Source organism: Cyprinodon tularosa, unplaced genomic scaffold (assembly GCF_016077235.1).
Source record: "Cyprinodon tularosa strain WSP-4 unplaced genomic scaffold, ASM1607723v1 ctg1047, whole genome shotgun sequence".
Lineage (NCBI taxonomy): Eukaryota > Metazoa > Chordata > Actinopteri > Cyprinodontiformes > Cyprinodontidae > Cyprinodon > Cyprinodon tularosa.
Window position 1 is genome coordinate 87,868 of NW_024037835.1, and position 15,242 is coordinate 103,109.

Genomic DNA, 15,242 nt, shown 5'->3' on the forward strand with positions numbered 1-15,242 from the left:
CTATGACACAACACGTGCGCACAGACTGTCTGTCTCTCTCACTGCCTGTCTCTCTCTTTCATACACACACGCATGCACACACATATACAATCACTCTCCAACTCCAAGGCTAGGTTGCTTCACTAAGACTACAACCAAACACAAGGCCTACATACAGGACAATTTATAAAATAGCCTGCTACCATAAGTTATATTCGACAAAAGATGCCTCTGCTCGACTTCTTGTGGTTGCTGTCCTGGTTTCCAGGAAGAAGAGAGGCGATGTCCTGCTTTAATCCAGTTTCTGACAATGGAACTGGGTCGAATTTGTCCAAAAGAGTGAATACCTGCTGTCTTCGCGCAATCTCTTCCGCATCTGATTTCCTGTGTTATAAACTGCGGGAACGCACATGGCTAATTTGCATACGCAAACAGTATTGGCTGGCTCCACTTGGCAAAAAAATAGAACATATTTGTGAATAAATGTGTTGAATTTTAAATACTGGACATGTTGAGCTTAAACATTTTAGTGACCATTAGTGACAAATGTTTAATTTTGACACAATTTAAGACCCCCTTTAAATTTTGCTTTTGAGGCTTTCAGGGGGTCTCATGGATTAATCGGGTCGAGCCCTTCCGGATCCCCCCGTATTTTGCACTCTGGTCACTTGGCTTGGAGTTGGCTTGAAAACAAAACCCAGTTCAAAAATAAAAGGTCAACACCAGATGGCATGTGTTTATTTATTTTTGTTTGTCAAAGCAAAGCTAACATACTTTATAATTTGTTTTCAGGTTGTCCCACTTTTTCTTGGCCAATATTTGTTTTTAATACTTGTATTCCATTAAAGTGTACTTATAACTTTCGCCACCATTAGTCGCCATCTTTGATTTTTCCTTCGAGCGCGGGGCATCTATAGGGCTTGGTTCGATTCAAAATGAATCCTGGGATATCCAAGGATAGCTAGGATAAATAGGACCAATCCTTCAAATTGGGCTAAAAAAGATGCATTTGTAGGCAGCATAATGGGGACTCTTGGAATCTAACAAGACCTCAGCTCCCTGCTATGAGATAAGCGTCCTTCGAATCTGGCCTTCGAGGATGCGTCCCTTAAATTCGAACAAAGCAAATGTCTGGGGTTCAAAGGGAGAACTTCATCCAGGACCTTACGTCGTCGCCATCATGGATAATGGTGCATTGTGACAAACACCAGATTTAGCTCTGTGACTTGATCAACAGCTGATACCGCACTATGACGTCACAAATATATTTTGATATATTTTGTTATCAGGTTGTCCCACTTTTTCTTGGCCTGCTAGGGGCTCAACTTTCCCTGCAGCCCCATCTTCTCCAGAATGATTCTAGAACATACAGAACAATTACTGGATCAACAGCCAGATATAGCACTGTGACTTGATCAACAGCTGATACCGCAAACTGGTAGGTAGGTGGAAGTAGTGCTTTGACAAACATGGATGCCTCCGGTAAAACACATTCAAATGAAATTACACTTAATTAAAAACATTTATTTATTAAAAAGTATTACAGAAGTTTTTATTCTGAATGTGACTGGACTTTTTCTTCAAGCAGAGAAGCCCAGGCTTCCTGATCCACACACACCACCTCCAGCTGCGCTGGGGGGACCTCAAAGCGACGCCAGGTCAGAGACTTACCCCCAGATACCATGTACCCGTCAGCGCTCCGCCCTGTTCGCGTACTTCGTGCGGAGTGATTGTCTTTCCTGTAAATCAATGAGAGCTGTTCCCCATCCACCGCTACGCCTCCGCACATCAGTCAAAATACGGAACCGAGCTAACCCGGCCATGTCAAAATCCACAATTGTAGTCACACCAAACAGGTAAGAGAACATAGAGAACATCTGTTTTGTCAAATAAAAATATAGTAACGACAGATCACAGATTATTTGACTCTTTAATCGACAACAGAATGCAGGTTTCACACCATTCTATCTTGCCATGGAACACTCCCTCCTGGAGAGTTGAAGTGCAGAAGGTATCCCTGACAGCTCTGGCTTCAGCCGTCATGTGTCTTCCAGCCATATTGCCAACAGGTACAGGTCGCATCCTACGTCCTTCCTCCTGGGCCTCATCCAGCAGCTGCTGGTTCTCCCTCCTATTCAGCAGGAAGTTGCTGCTACCCAAGGCTGATCCTGCATAAATGCCTCCATCACTCGATCGCCCATGGTTCCCCACACTGATAACACGAAATCTCTAGTCTGCATCCACCAATGCCATCAGTATCATGGAGAATGTTTTTTGTAGCTGAAGTACAGACTTCCAGATCGTGGTGGTTTTTCTATCACCACATCCCATCAAGTGCTCCAAAAACAATTGGGGAGGTTCCATTTTTCCCTGAAACCATTTGCGATTTCCCTCCATGTGTCTTCTGTTGCGGGTGGCAAATACTGCTCCATCATGACTCTTTCAATGGCTGAGCAGACCATGTAGACAGTTACAATCAGTTGTCATGCCAAGACGATAGCTGAAGGCAAGGCTCACAAATGAGTTAAGGAAATGTTGGAAACAGGTTTATACCTGATAATGTGAACTATTCAATGAACACTACATGTGTAAAAAATAACTAAAGGTTTACACGTTCTCAAGCCTGGCTTGCAGGAGGAAAATTAAGTTGAGAGATTAGACCCAGTGGTTATAATTTCTTTATAATAAAAATTAGCAGTCAGATAAATTCTTCAGTTTGAAAGATGAGTCTGACAACATTTTTATAGCTTCTGCTCAATAATAATGTCCAAGGAGGAAGAGAAACTACTATTAGTTGTGTTGGAGTTGCCAGAGACTTTCATGTCTGCTGGTACCTCGTCATCTAACCTTGTATCAGTTGAAGAAGATTCTCCAGGATCGTTTGCATCAGTTGAAGAAGATTCTCCAGGATCTTTTGCATCAGTTGAAGAAGATTCTCCAGGATCTTTTGCGGTCAAGGAACTAGAAGTGGTCAGTCGCGTTCTCTTAAGTGGTTGGACTTCCAGAGAAGAATTATTTTTCTGGACTCTTTTCTTCCTCTTCTTGAGCTGTTTAAGATCTACTGAACTGTCACTGTCGTTTAGACTGTCACTCTCAGATTCCTCAGAATCGGTAACATACTCTTCCTCAGTGACGTCAGAACTTGATAGAGATGCTTCTGAGTAGTAAAGCATTTGTTTGTTTAGCTGAAATACCTTTTAAAAAAGAACTTTCAGATTATTTCTTAAACATATAAACAAATCAGAAGAAGTTAAATATGTACAACTAGTTTTAAAAAGTTCATTAAAAAATAAATACTCCCAATACTAGTATGATTTTTTTTTTTTTTTTTTTTTTTTTTTTTTTTTTGTGCTTGTTAGGTGAAATGTTTTTCCAACATTTTGAAGCATCCCTAAAAAGTGACAGATTTACCTGCATAAGGCGACTGAGTTCTTGGATAGTTTGGTTTTAAATAATACAAAAAAAAATTATTTCTAACCTAGTCTTAACATTAGAAGAAATAGTGATAGTGAAAATTGTGACCAAATACCTCTTAGGTTGGACTATCATATTTATAGATAAACTTACAATCACACTGTCGGTTCTTGTGAGCTCAGGCAGGCTCATGTCCCGTACATCCAGTCCAGTTGGTGCTGGACCAAGGATGATGGTATCGTCGCTCTCATCAGATGACTGTTTTGACTCATAAAAATTCATAAGTTTAACAGTTAAAATACTGATGCACATCATTGGTGAAGACAACTGGGCAGCAACATTTCCAGATTTTAATTTAGAAAAATATTTAAATTAGCTATGCAGTATTAAGAGTAGCCTACATGTGAGCTAAAATGAAACTGAAATACTGTCACATTCTTTGAACTTATCCATAGGCACACTTACCATTTGCCTCTGCTCTGGATCAAGTCCATATTTTTCATCTGTAGCTGAAATTTAAAAAGAAAAAAGGTTCATATCACCTTTAAACAATTCAGAGGTTCTGCATCTCATATATTTGGTCTTCTCGAAATATTTCCGGGTCTTATCACTAGGTTACAAATGTTAAATATGGAATTAGAAATAAATATCTGTGGTCCTCTTCCTTGCTCTCTTTGGCCCTCTTACTTGTGGGACTGTTACAGTGTTAGGAGATCTGACAGCCATAATTCTTGAAGTCTGCAGTGTGGTGGCATCTTGTGTGTAGTGGTGGCAAATGAGCTCAGGGAGGGAAACCTTCATATGTCTTCTGCAGACATGACTCCCAGAACCTGACATCTGGTATGACTCGGACAATAACAAGATCTTTCTGTGTCCACACCACAAAGTCACAGTATTTGGATTCAGTCACAAATATCTGTGTCTGCACCTGTGTGTAGTATCTGTGGCCTTGTTTAAGTTATGTGTTGTCCACAAGGTGGAGACAGAAGTCCCTGTCACCATCACAAGCCTCCTGGACAGTGTTGTTCTTGTGCTTTGCCGGACACTTTATTTCCATGCAGCCCTTCCCACAGCAGATACAGTGAATTAATCCATCAGGTGAAGCGCCTATGTGAGGAAACTCAGGGTTGATGCAGAAACCAGACAGCTCAATTTTCAGGTCAATGTGGTGTGGTTGCTGGTTGGCCTGATACACACTCCTTGCAGTCTCCTCATGCTCAATTCCCCATCTTGTGTGTTGGGTAGCACACTTTTCGCACCGTGGACACAGCCGGCTTCTCAATGTTGCAAACAACAACTGCATGCATTGCTGAGGCTGTTACTCTCCCTGCCAGTACTCCATACCAGGGAGATGACTTGTGTGGCTGCTGATGATGTTGGCTTGTTCCTTTGACACAGGTACAATGTCTTTCAATGTCTCACAGTGCTGGAGAAGGACAGCTAGTGGAGAATTATTAAACTGTGGGTCACGCAGACAATCTTGCAGGGGTTTTGGCATCACAGCTGGCTGGCCCGTGTCCGTAGGCCAGGCATGGGACTTTTGTCATTGATGACTCTATCCAGAGCAATCCTCTGCGCTTTTGTTGAAGTAAAGTCCATCTTGTGGGCGACTTCTCCGTGGACTTCCTTAATTCCTGCTGGTATTTTCTAGTAAGCTGGCACATCTGTCACTGTGTTTTTTTCCATGTATGCGGACTGCTGCCTCAATCTTAAACAACAGAGCCCCAACATGTGTACATGCCTCTGCAATGCCAGCCATGCATGTACAGTGTGCACAGCAAACCTGGCCATCGTTGGCAATGATGACCCATGGCTTCAGGGGAGTCTCATTAATGTGCTGAGAGTGCAACACCTGAGGAGAAATAAATGGACATACATTATGCTTCATTCTATGCAGGAAACAAAACATTAACCTCAACCCCTCAGTAATGTGTATACATGACATATATACGACAGTAAAGTATAACATCAACATTCATCTTTCTGTTGCTACCCCTCTGCTGACAGCAAAAATTCGTACTACAAAACAGCTGTATTAACTAAGTGAGTTGTGAAGCTAAGTCTGATGTAATTTTGCTTACAGATTGGCGTGAAATCATGCTCTCACAACAACCATGCTGTTATCTTAAAAAGGACATCACGCAAAGGTTGAGATCTTTTACAGGAAAATAATAAAAGCAGCAGTGGGAAAAGACTCAAATACGTGAGAAACCCGGAGGGTTTAGGGAGGGTTGGCAGTTAACGTTACTAACTACACCTTTGAAACACATAGCAGCTAGTTAAAAGTACATTACATGCGTAAGTGGTCGCTAGCACTAATGGTTAGCAGTTACTAAACTAGCAGGTTCCAGAGCCCGTCTGAGCACAGCTTACCTTTGTACTGATTACTGTTCCCACTGTTTGCTGGCTTTATGATCTGCAGCTCCTTAACCCATCCATTCACGAACTGCACATGAGACTCCAAGGACTTGTAGCTTCGGAACTGTTTTGAAGTATAGGCGCTCATACCACAAACAAGGTAGCAGATGACGTCTGATATACAAAACCTTTGCAAAAAGACGTTGTCGGTGCTCCACTCATTGTTTGGAACTTCATAAGGATCCAAATAATTAATAATGCTGATTTTGTCAACATACCGGTCCCTGGTTTCAATATTTAATGTGTCCCGGTAAATTCCAGATCCTTTTCGGGATTTTACCATCTTTTTTCTCTCTATTTCTACATCTCTTCGTTCAACAACGTTGTATCAGAGCGTAGCCATCAACATGGCCACCACATCCCACTATGCAACGCGCATCCCAAGCCCCATTAAGTTATAAAACTAGGAAATTAATCAGTTAACTTTTATTATCTCCCAAAGTAATGCTTCAGGAGAAAAACATATTCTTTATAATGGACATTTTGTAGGTTTCACACCACTCAAATCTGCAAAGTTTGAGAGCAAGCTATGGAGGAATGTTGTGGGGGGATGGGCATGGGTGAAGTGGGGACGCAAAATCTCAGGATGTGTTTGAGATTGCACCCATTATGGAGAAACTGGGTGGAGGACTGTAGTAGATAAGAAAAACTATATGTGGATAAATAAATATATAAATGTGAGCCAGTCAACCTGTTTGAGTAGCATGATGATTACTGCTTCTTCAACCATTCTTTGTCTTCAACCAAGCACTGTATTGTATTCAAACTTTTTGAATTAAAAGTTCAAACACGCTACACTTTATAGTTCAGCATGTTTTCCTACAATCCATGGATGGAATGTTGAGGGGGGATGGGCATCGGTGAGGTGGGGACGCAAAATCTCAGGATGTGTGAGAGATGGCAGCCATACAGAGAAACTGGTCAGAGGGGCTATAGCAAATCAGAAAGATTTGCAGAAAGAGACTGAAGAATTGTAAGCCAGTCAACCAACCTCCTTGAGTAGCATACTGATTCTTGAATCCTCTTATCTTCAAACATTGTGCATCAAAAGTTCAAACATTCTAAACTTTATAGTTCAGCATGTTTCCCTCCAATCCATGGAGGAATGTTGTGGGGGGATTGGCATGGGTGAGGTGAGGATGCAAAATCTCAGGATGTGTGTGAGATGGCACCCATTATGGAGAAACTGGGTGGAGGGCTGTAGTAGATGAGAAAAACTATATGTGGATAAATGTGAGTCAGTCAACCTGCTTGAGTAACATGCTGATTCTTGAATCCTCTTCTTCAACCATTCTTTGTCTTCAACCAAGTGTGTGTGCGTACTTACGCACCTATCCAACAGGGGACAGTCGCGTCGCTTCAAACTCACAAACGGGATCCTCCGGCCAAGAGGGGAAATTTTTTAGGTCCCCTCCTGGACATGCTCTAAATCAAGTTAAAAACATGTTAAAATCCATCTGGAAAATTTTTAAACCTTTTGCCAAGAGGGGACATAAGTGTGTGTAGAGTTAATGCTCAACAGCGCCACAGCAGGTTGGGGCATGAATTACAATGACCCTTTTACACACGTCGCTTTTGTGCTTTTCACACACTCCACTTAACAATACAAAGGAGCCTAGAGAACCCTTTCAGACTGTGGAGTGGCTGAAAAACAGGCTACTATGAGAATAAACCAGGATCTAGAAACACACTTTAGTATTTTTTAAAGCAAAATATAAAAGTTTTACTTAAAGAGGAATTTAAAGACAGGACTTGGAAAAAGCAAAAAGAATAAAATGTAATGTACAAAGGTCAGAAGTAAATAGTTTTCTTCTTTTGTATTTTCATGAATAAATTTTCTTCAGTTCCAAAACATTCATTAGCCACTTTTAAAACGTACTTCAACCAAATTTGAAATTAACATTTGTCCTTCATCTTTATTTAAACGAGTGCAATTTGTGTTACAATTTGAATTACAGAAAAAAAAATTTCTCTGAGGCCACCCAATATACCTTATGAATGATTCCATGTGAGACATATCAACAAATGTCTACTTTTTAATTGTGTGAATTGTTAATACTTGTTGCTTCGCTCTATATTTATAGGAATGGATTTTATTTATTGATTTGCAATACAGAAAGGAAGTCCCCATTTGGTCTGTATAGAACGACACAAGTCCCCTCTTGGATAGGATGGAGTGACATACACACTCCAGATAAATAAGAAAATTACCTTTTATCAAATATCTTTACTTCTGAACTTCTTAATGAAGTAGGGATGGACAAACAGACAGAAATAAATTAATAAATGTGTGTATATTTTTTTTAGTTCCAGAACATGTCAAAGGCAAGACAAGAAAAATGAAGGTCCCCACTTAGTCTGTATAGAACGACACAAGTCCCCTCTTGGATAGGATGGAGCGACATACACACTCCAGATAAAGAAGAAAATGACCTTTTATCAAATAGTTTTACTGCTGAACTTAATGAAGAATGGATGGATGGACAGACAGACAGACGGGCAGATAGACACATAAATAGTAGGATTTGAATCTGGTGGACAATAAGTTTCGCCAATAATGAGATTCTTGTTCATTTAGACAGACATAAATAAATAAATCTGTGTATATTGTTTTAGTTCCAGAACATGTCAAAGGCATTACAAGAAAAATAAAGGTCCCCTCTTGGTCTGTACAGAATGACACAGGTCCCCTGTTGGCTGGTGAAGAACGACACAGGTCCCCTCTTAGATAGGATGGAGCGACATACACACTCCAGGATGGGTGGATAAAGAAGAAATTAACTGAATTATTTTGAAGACAAAAAACATGTAAGCTGAAAAAACAACTTAAAGGAATAGTACACCCAAAACATGATTAGCCTTCATTTTCTACTCACCTCCATGCTGAACAACACTCTGGAGTACTTTTTTGATATCTCAAATGCATCTGGAGATCTGGGAGGCTTCTTGCTGTCTGCTGACATTCAAATAATGGAGGTCCATGGCGCCCGAGACAGAAAGGTCCATAAAAGTCCACAAAAACGTGTCAATATTCCTCCATACTGCTCGTCCAATGTAATCCAAGTGTCCTGAGTGGGTAGCATCCAGAATTTACTCGAAACGAAGTCATTTAGAATGTTTTTAGAGCCTAAACAGTAGTGTATAGGATTTCCTAATAGCGCCCCCATGCGCGCTCACGATTCTACGGAAGCCGGCAGACCAAACCGGAAGAGAGTGCGCATTCAGCGTCTGGTCTGCCGATAATGCAAGCGTAGAAGAAGAAATGTGCTGTTTACCTGTGCAAAGAAAGAAACAACGAAAGAAAAATGTCTGAGGACTTCAGTGTTGAGGAAGAGCATGAGTTCTTTGCCGAGCTGAATGCGCTGGTTTGGTCTGCCGGCTTCCGTAGAATCGCGAGCGCGCATGGGGGCGCTATTAGGAAATCCTATACACTACTGTTTATGCTCTAAAAACATTCTAAATGACTTCGTTTCGAGTAAATTCTGGATGCTACCCACTCAGGACACTTGGATTACATTGGACGAGCAGTATGGAGGAATATTGACACGTTTTTGTGGACTTTTATGGACCTTTCTGTCTCGGGCGCCATGGACCTCCATTATTTGAATGTCAGCAGACAGCAAGAAGCCTCCCAGATCTCCAGATGCATTTGAGATATCAAAAAAGTACTCCAGAGTGTTGTTCAGCATGGGGGTGAGTAGAAAATGAAGGCTAATCATGTTTTGGGTGTACTATTCCTTTAAGGTGAACTATTTCAGTTGATATAAGATCCCAACATTTGTCTGACATGTTTCCTCTGCATGGAAAGGGGAAACTGTTTATGAACTGCCATTCTAATAGTGAAGGGATCTTCAGCACAAAATGGTCAGAATAAAGAGTAAAATATTATTTACAGAGCACATTTTTGGAGACAAATTTACAACAGCCTATGTCAAAAATATTAGAAAATAAAAGGTCCCCACTTGGTCTGTACAGAACGACACAAGTCCCCTCTTGGATAGGATGGAGCAACATACATACACACTCCAGATATAGAAGAAAATGACCTTTTATCAAATATCTTTACTTCTGAACTTCTTAATGAAGAATGGATGGAAAGACGGACGGAGGAACAGACAGACACATAAATAGTAGGATTTGAATCTGGTGGACAATAAGTTTCGCCACTGATGAAATTCTTGTTCATTTAAACAGACAGACATAAATAAATAAATGTGTCCACATTTTTTTAGTTTCAGCCCATGTCAAAGGCATTACAAGAAAAATAAAGGTCCCCACTTGGTCTGTACAGAACGACACAAGTCCCCTCTTGGATAGGATGGAGCAACATACACACTCCAGATATAGAAGAAAATGACCTTTTATCAAATAGCTTTACTTATGAACTTAATGAAGTAGGGATGGACAGATGAAAATCTTCAAATTTGATTGTTCACCAGGAAACTTGTCATAGAAATTGTTAACTGTTGTAATTGATAACCAGAAATTCTTATATTGATCTCATTATGTGCATTTGAAATGATAAACATGATCATCTAAATAACATTACACCAGCACATTTCTTTCAGCTTTAAACACAGGCACTACTTGCATACTTACTGATAGCTAATTTATCACATACATATTTTTTGTTAAAGTTAGCAAAACTGAAGAAAGAAGTCAACAAATGCAGAGTAGTTTGTATTTTCAGTCAAAGTTTACTTTAAAAGGTAACAATAGATGAAGTACTTAAACAGTTGTTTTGACATTTTGTCAATAGTGCAATGTTTATATGAATATCTTATGAATGCACAAAAACAAAAATAAAATGAGTAAAACAAAATATCAGGACAGGACAGTAAGGTAAATATCTTGACTCCAAACATTATATTAAAATTATTTGTCTAGTGCCAACCAACATTCTCCTTGGGCACTGTACAACATTCACATAAAAGGCAATTAGTTACAGTTATAAGTCTAAGAAACCCAGAAGAATGCGATGAATCTTCACTTTATCGCAGTCTCCCATCCTGAGCAAGCACATTGGCAACAGTGGAGAGGAAAAACTTCCTTTTAACAGGAAGAAACCTCCAGCACAACCAGACTCAGGATGAGCAGCCCTCTGCCTTGACTGGCTGGGTTTGAGCACAGCTCATATTTCAAAATCAGTATGTTAAAGCTCCATTTAGATGGACGAGCATCACTGGGACCCTTAGACTGACGCTCCGTAGTGCGAGCTCCCAGCATTCAGGCACAAAACACTGACGCTCCGTAATGGTAGTGGTTAACATTGTCTGTCCATCATGTGAGGTGTCGGGATTCTGGTTCCAAGCATTTGTGGTGTTATTCTTGGCACAAGCTCCTCTTTACAACTGCAATTTTGTTGTGCACAAAATATTTAACTGCTTTCCAGTCTCTCCCATTGTCCCTTAGGATCGGATTCTCTTTTATGCATCTTTCACAGTCCACTTTTCCAGGGATCTTCAGTTCCTTCAGATGGTCCTTGAAATGCTGCATGATGACTTTTCTTTCTGTCTCTGACCAGGGCCTTTTGGATTTCCCTGTAAGCAAATGAGGGAAGAGAAGGAATAAATTGATTAATAAAAAGCACCAACACCAAATTTAGGAAATGAAAGTCAAGGTTTTTCATTTGCAGTATTTTATAGAGATAACTGAAAAACATACCCTTTTGACTTGATGCCAATGATGACTTTTTATTGCCCTCAGCTGCCTTGCATGATGAAGTTCTCTCCTTGCAGTGTTTATCCTTCGACGTTTCTGAAATATGTGTCAATGAGAAGTTTACATCAGATTGAAACAATATGATTTTAAAACTATTCATTAAGTTCAGATTTTTTTCCTTTACCATTACTATACAGGAGCAAAAAAAAATTACCTTTTTGAGTTCTGTTAACAGTCCCTTCAGATTGGACATCTGCTTCTGAGTCACTAGACTCCTCCTCAGCTGCAACAAAATGTTTTCAGTAAATATTTAAATACAACATTTTTTTTTTTTTTTGCCGACAGTGTCCAAATTGCATATTTCATTCAAAATAGACGTATTTGAAATCCTTTACTTACAGTTGATGTTTGGTGTGATGTCTTCCAGGGATTTTCCTTTGAATTTACCCATTCCACCTTGCAGAGCAAAAAGAAGTCTGACTTTTGCCATTTGGATTGTTTCCTCTGGCAGTCTGTAAAATTCCCTGTGGACCTCAATATCATGTCCCATGAAAGTTGCCAGCTGGTCTAGTTCGTGGGTTTGTAGGTTTAAGAGTTGTGAAACTGTGGCTACATGTTTCCGTATTTTGGTTGATGTGAGATTCTGTGGGAGTTTAGCTCCACAGCTTTCTGCAAACCATCTTAAACAGTCACATCCACGAAAGCTCTCTTGGGATCCATTATATGGACGAGCAAAGATGTAGGGATTGGTGGGGGAAATCCCAGCCTCTTCTCTAGTTTTAATCAGAAGTTCCACAGACTATTTTACATTTGTTGGGAACAGGACAGGCACTTTGCGGCCCCTTTTCCCCCGTATCTCTACTCTGGTGAGATTCTCACAAAGTTTTTTTTCAAACTTTGAAAGGCTCTCTAAAACTTCATCATGCATGTCGTGTTGGCTCCTTTGTAAATATGTGCTGAGTTCCATTCTTGAAACTTCTCCTTCACGACGACGATTGAACAGTATTAGCTGTGTCAGAGTGACTTGAGCGAGTTCACTACATGATTTTGCTGTTGGTTTATCTGTGAGATTTCTTTTGTAGACCACCTGGAGGTTTTTCAGATGGTCCTGGAGCTTTTTGATGTCTTCTGACAAAGGCAGTATTTGTGGCATATTCCATTTTTTCTGGTAAAGCGTTTTCAGGGCATTGGATGATACATGTGTTGTCCATTCTAGTTCAATTAACTTGTTGAATTCCTCTGCTTTTGATTTTAAATCAACATTCTGTTGACGCAGTGCCTCTCCTTGCAAAATATGTGACACTTTCACAAGAGAATGCCGCAGTTTTAGTGCTGTGGAAGGCACTTTGAATCTGTTGGATAACTCATTAAACCCAGTCATCTGTTTTACAGCCTCAAGGACTGTGTTGAATTTTCCTGGACAGATCAAGTCCTTCAAAAAAACAACATCCTTGTCAATGTTTCTTGCCATCAGAACAAGTCTGGCAAGTTCCCTCATCTTATTTCTGATGTCTGCTTGATGTCGTCCAACTTCTCCGTTTCTGAGGTACATTCTCTCACCCAGTGAAATAATAAGGGAGTCTGCCTTTACTAACTGAGTTACATTGTCATATGACATGTCCTGGAGAACCCTCTGAAGTCCAGTGGAAATCGCAATATCCATGGGCAACATCATGGAAGAACTTGCCTGAACTTTTCTTGTGACCATGTCTCCTTTTGACCGGAGTTTGCAACGCTTATAATGCCTCCAGAGATCTGTCTTGACATACATAGCAAAACAAAACTTGCAAGGTAGGTAGTTGGTTCCAGCTGATTGACGGGTTGCTTGCCTTTTTGGGATGATTAGTCCTTCCCCAGAGGTCAGGACAGAACAGTTGTGCTGATAGTTTCCCATGTTTGCTACTTTGGCCAATAGCAAGGAGTGCATGATGATCCTTTCCTGTGTGCGAGTGCCTTGGCCACATCAGGTTTGTCTGAATGCTTCTGTTTCAGATGTCTTGTAATTTTTGCATAAGGCTTCTCACAGAAAAGACAATAATTCTTCTTGTCATAGATACGTTGATGGGCAGTGTTTGAAGACATTTTTACTGTGATCTTACATTGTTGAGAGTTACTGCCATTTGAGTGCTGCTCAGTTTTAGAAGATGGTTTTCTGTGGATTACTTCAGTTTTTGTAGTTTCTTCTTCCTCCAATTGTGGGTCATCATTCACTTCTTGATCTGAAATTTCCAGAGTAGGGGAAACTTGTTCTTCAGTATTCTGAAAGAAAATGTAGTTTATTTATTAATTACTTTGCAAACAAGATAATAATATCATACATGCATATTTCTTTTATACATTTATAACTATCTTTACCACTACTTAAGTAATTAAACACTTCATTACCATTTCACACTCAGAAAATTCCTCTTCTGTCGGCAGAGATGAAGGCAGCGGGTTACTGACAGTGATGCCAGGCAGATCTGTGACCAAACTCTCTGGAATGTTCATGTCATTAAAGGTTTCAGGGCAGGAATTTGTTGAAGGCGGTCCATCCTGTAATAATAACAACAACAAATAGTGAATACATGTCTGTATCAGGTGACAATAAACATATTTAGGCAGTGGAATACAAAGTAAGACAAAATCTCTACTGTGGAAAAATCTTTAGTCTCTTACAGATAACTAACGTTATATTAGCCTACCCTACTTGAAAGAATTACTTACTTTATTTTGATTCTCACATCCACCGTTGTTCATGGTTGTGTGGCACCCGAGAAGTGCGATCGTCTTAAAAAAACAACAACCATAAAACCAAACAGACTGCGGCGATTGTGAGCAGAGCCTTAAAAAGTTTAATCGGTTAAAATCCAATAAAAAAAAGATAAAAAGACAAGTTAAAAGGAAAGAGATTAAAAAAAAATAATAAAAATACGGATGGTGAAGAGCAGCAGAGTCAATGGGCGAGTCTGTTAAAAGACGTGCACTTGGCGGGTATAGTGGAGGGCACCGTCCACCCCAGCGCTGGATCCTAGTTCCGGTGCGCTGCACGTGTGGGCCTCTCCAGCATAGCTGGCCTTAGCGAGGTCGCCTCCAACACGCGCATCCACCCCAGCGCTGGATCCTCGTTCTGGCACGTTGCGCATGTGGGCCTCTCCAGCATAGCTGGCCTGCGAGATCACCTCCAACACGCGCCTCTGCGCCTCGCTCCATGACGGGCCTCTCTGCACCCCGCTCCGGTGCGCGTCTCTGCACCTCGCTCCGGTGCGCGTCTCAGCACCTCGCTCCGGTGCGCGTCCCTGCACCTCGCTCCGGTTCGTGTCCCTGCACCCCGCTCCGGTGTGAGTCTCTGCCCCTCGCTCCGGTGCGCGTCTCTCCGGCGCGCGTCTCTGCACCTCGCTCCGGTGCGCGTCTCTGCACCTCGCTCCAGCGGGCCTCCGGCCGTCAGTTCCCAAACCTCTCCCGCTGCTTCTCTTTCACCCGCTCCGTCCGGCTCCCTCCAAGATCGGCCTTCCCATGTCCGGTGCGTCTCCCCAACCAAACCTTCCCATGTCCGGTGTGTCTCCCCAACCAAACAGCTGCCTTTTTAATCAGCGTCCCAGTCGGCACGCTGCTTGGTTGATTGGGAACACCTGTGCCGTTGCTGTGGGCGTGTCCAGGTGTGAGTGGCAATGTGGCCTCCAAACAAAATCCAAACAAAAACATGCAATACACAAAATTGAAAACAAGCAAACGAGTTCAAAAATAAACATCAAAAATTAGAAAACATGCAACAACTTAACAAAAAGGCC

General features: G+C 41.1%; 1 protein-coding gene across 2 annotated transcripts; it reads right to left on the reverse strand.

Moving 5' to 3' along the window:
• Nucleotides 1–10,478: 10,478 nt before the first annotated feature.
• On the reverse strand, nt 10,479–14,317 carry LOC119782609. Of its 2 annotated transcripts, XR_005280690.1 has the most exons (6): nt 14,179–14,317; nt 13,858–14,007; nt 11,872–13,731; nt 11,687–11,755; nt 11,476–11,568; nt 10,479–11,351 (listed from the first exon to the last, which is right to left on the reverse strand). XR_005280690.1 is itself a non-coding variant. In XM_038283637.1 (4 exons), exons 1-4 carry the CDS (start codon nt 12,020–12,022, stop codon nt 11,134–11,136), a joined length of 531 nt encoding a protein of 176 aa, XP_038139565.1. In that variant the 5' UTR covers nt 12,023–12,252; the 3' UTR covers nt 10,479–11,133. The 2 variants fall into 2 exon arrangements, 1 of the variants encoding a protein (XP_038139565.1); XM_038283637.1 differs by lacking the exons at nt 13,858–14,007; nt 14,179–14,317 and having other exon boundaries at nt 11,872–12,252.
• Nucleotides 14,318–15,242: the final 925 nt, after the last annotated feature.

What these genes read in the sequence shown, in the direction of transcription:
- LOC119782609 (XM_038283637.1), bottom strand. Translation starts at nt 12,022, where the DNA reads ATGGGACATGATATTGAGGTCCACAGGGAATTTTACAGACTGCCAGAG. An exon ending in TGTTAACAGAACTCAAAAAG is followed by an intron (nt 11,569 to 11,686) that starts GTAATTTTTTTT and finishes CACATATTTCAG; the next exon opens with AAACGTCGAAGGATAAACAC. An exon ending in ATTGGCATCAAGTCAAAAGG is followed by an intron (nt 11,352 to 11,475) that starts GTATGTTTTTCA and finishes ATTTGCTTACAG; the next exon opens with GGAAATCCAAAAGGCCCTGG.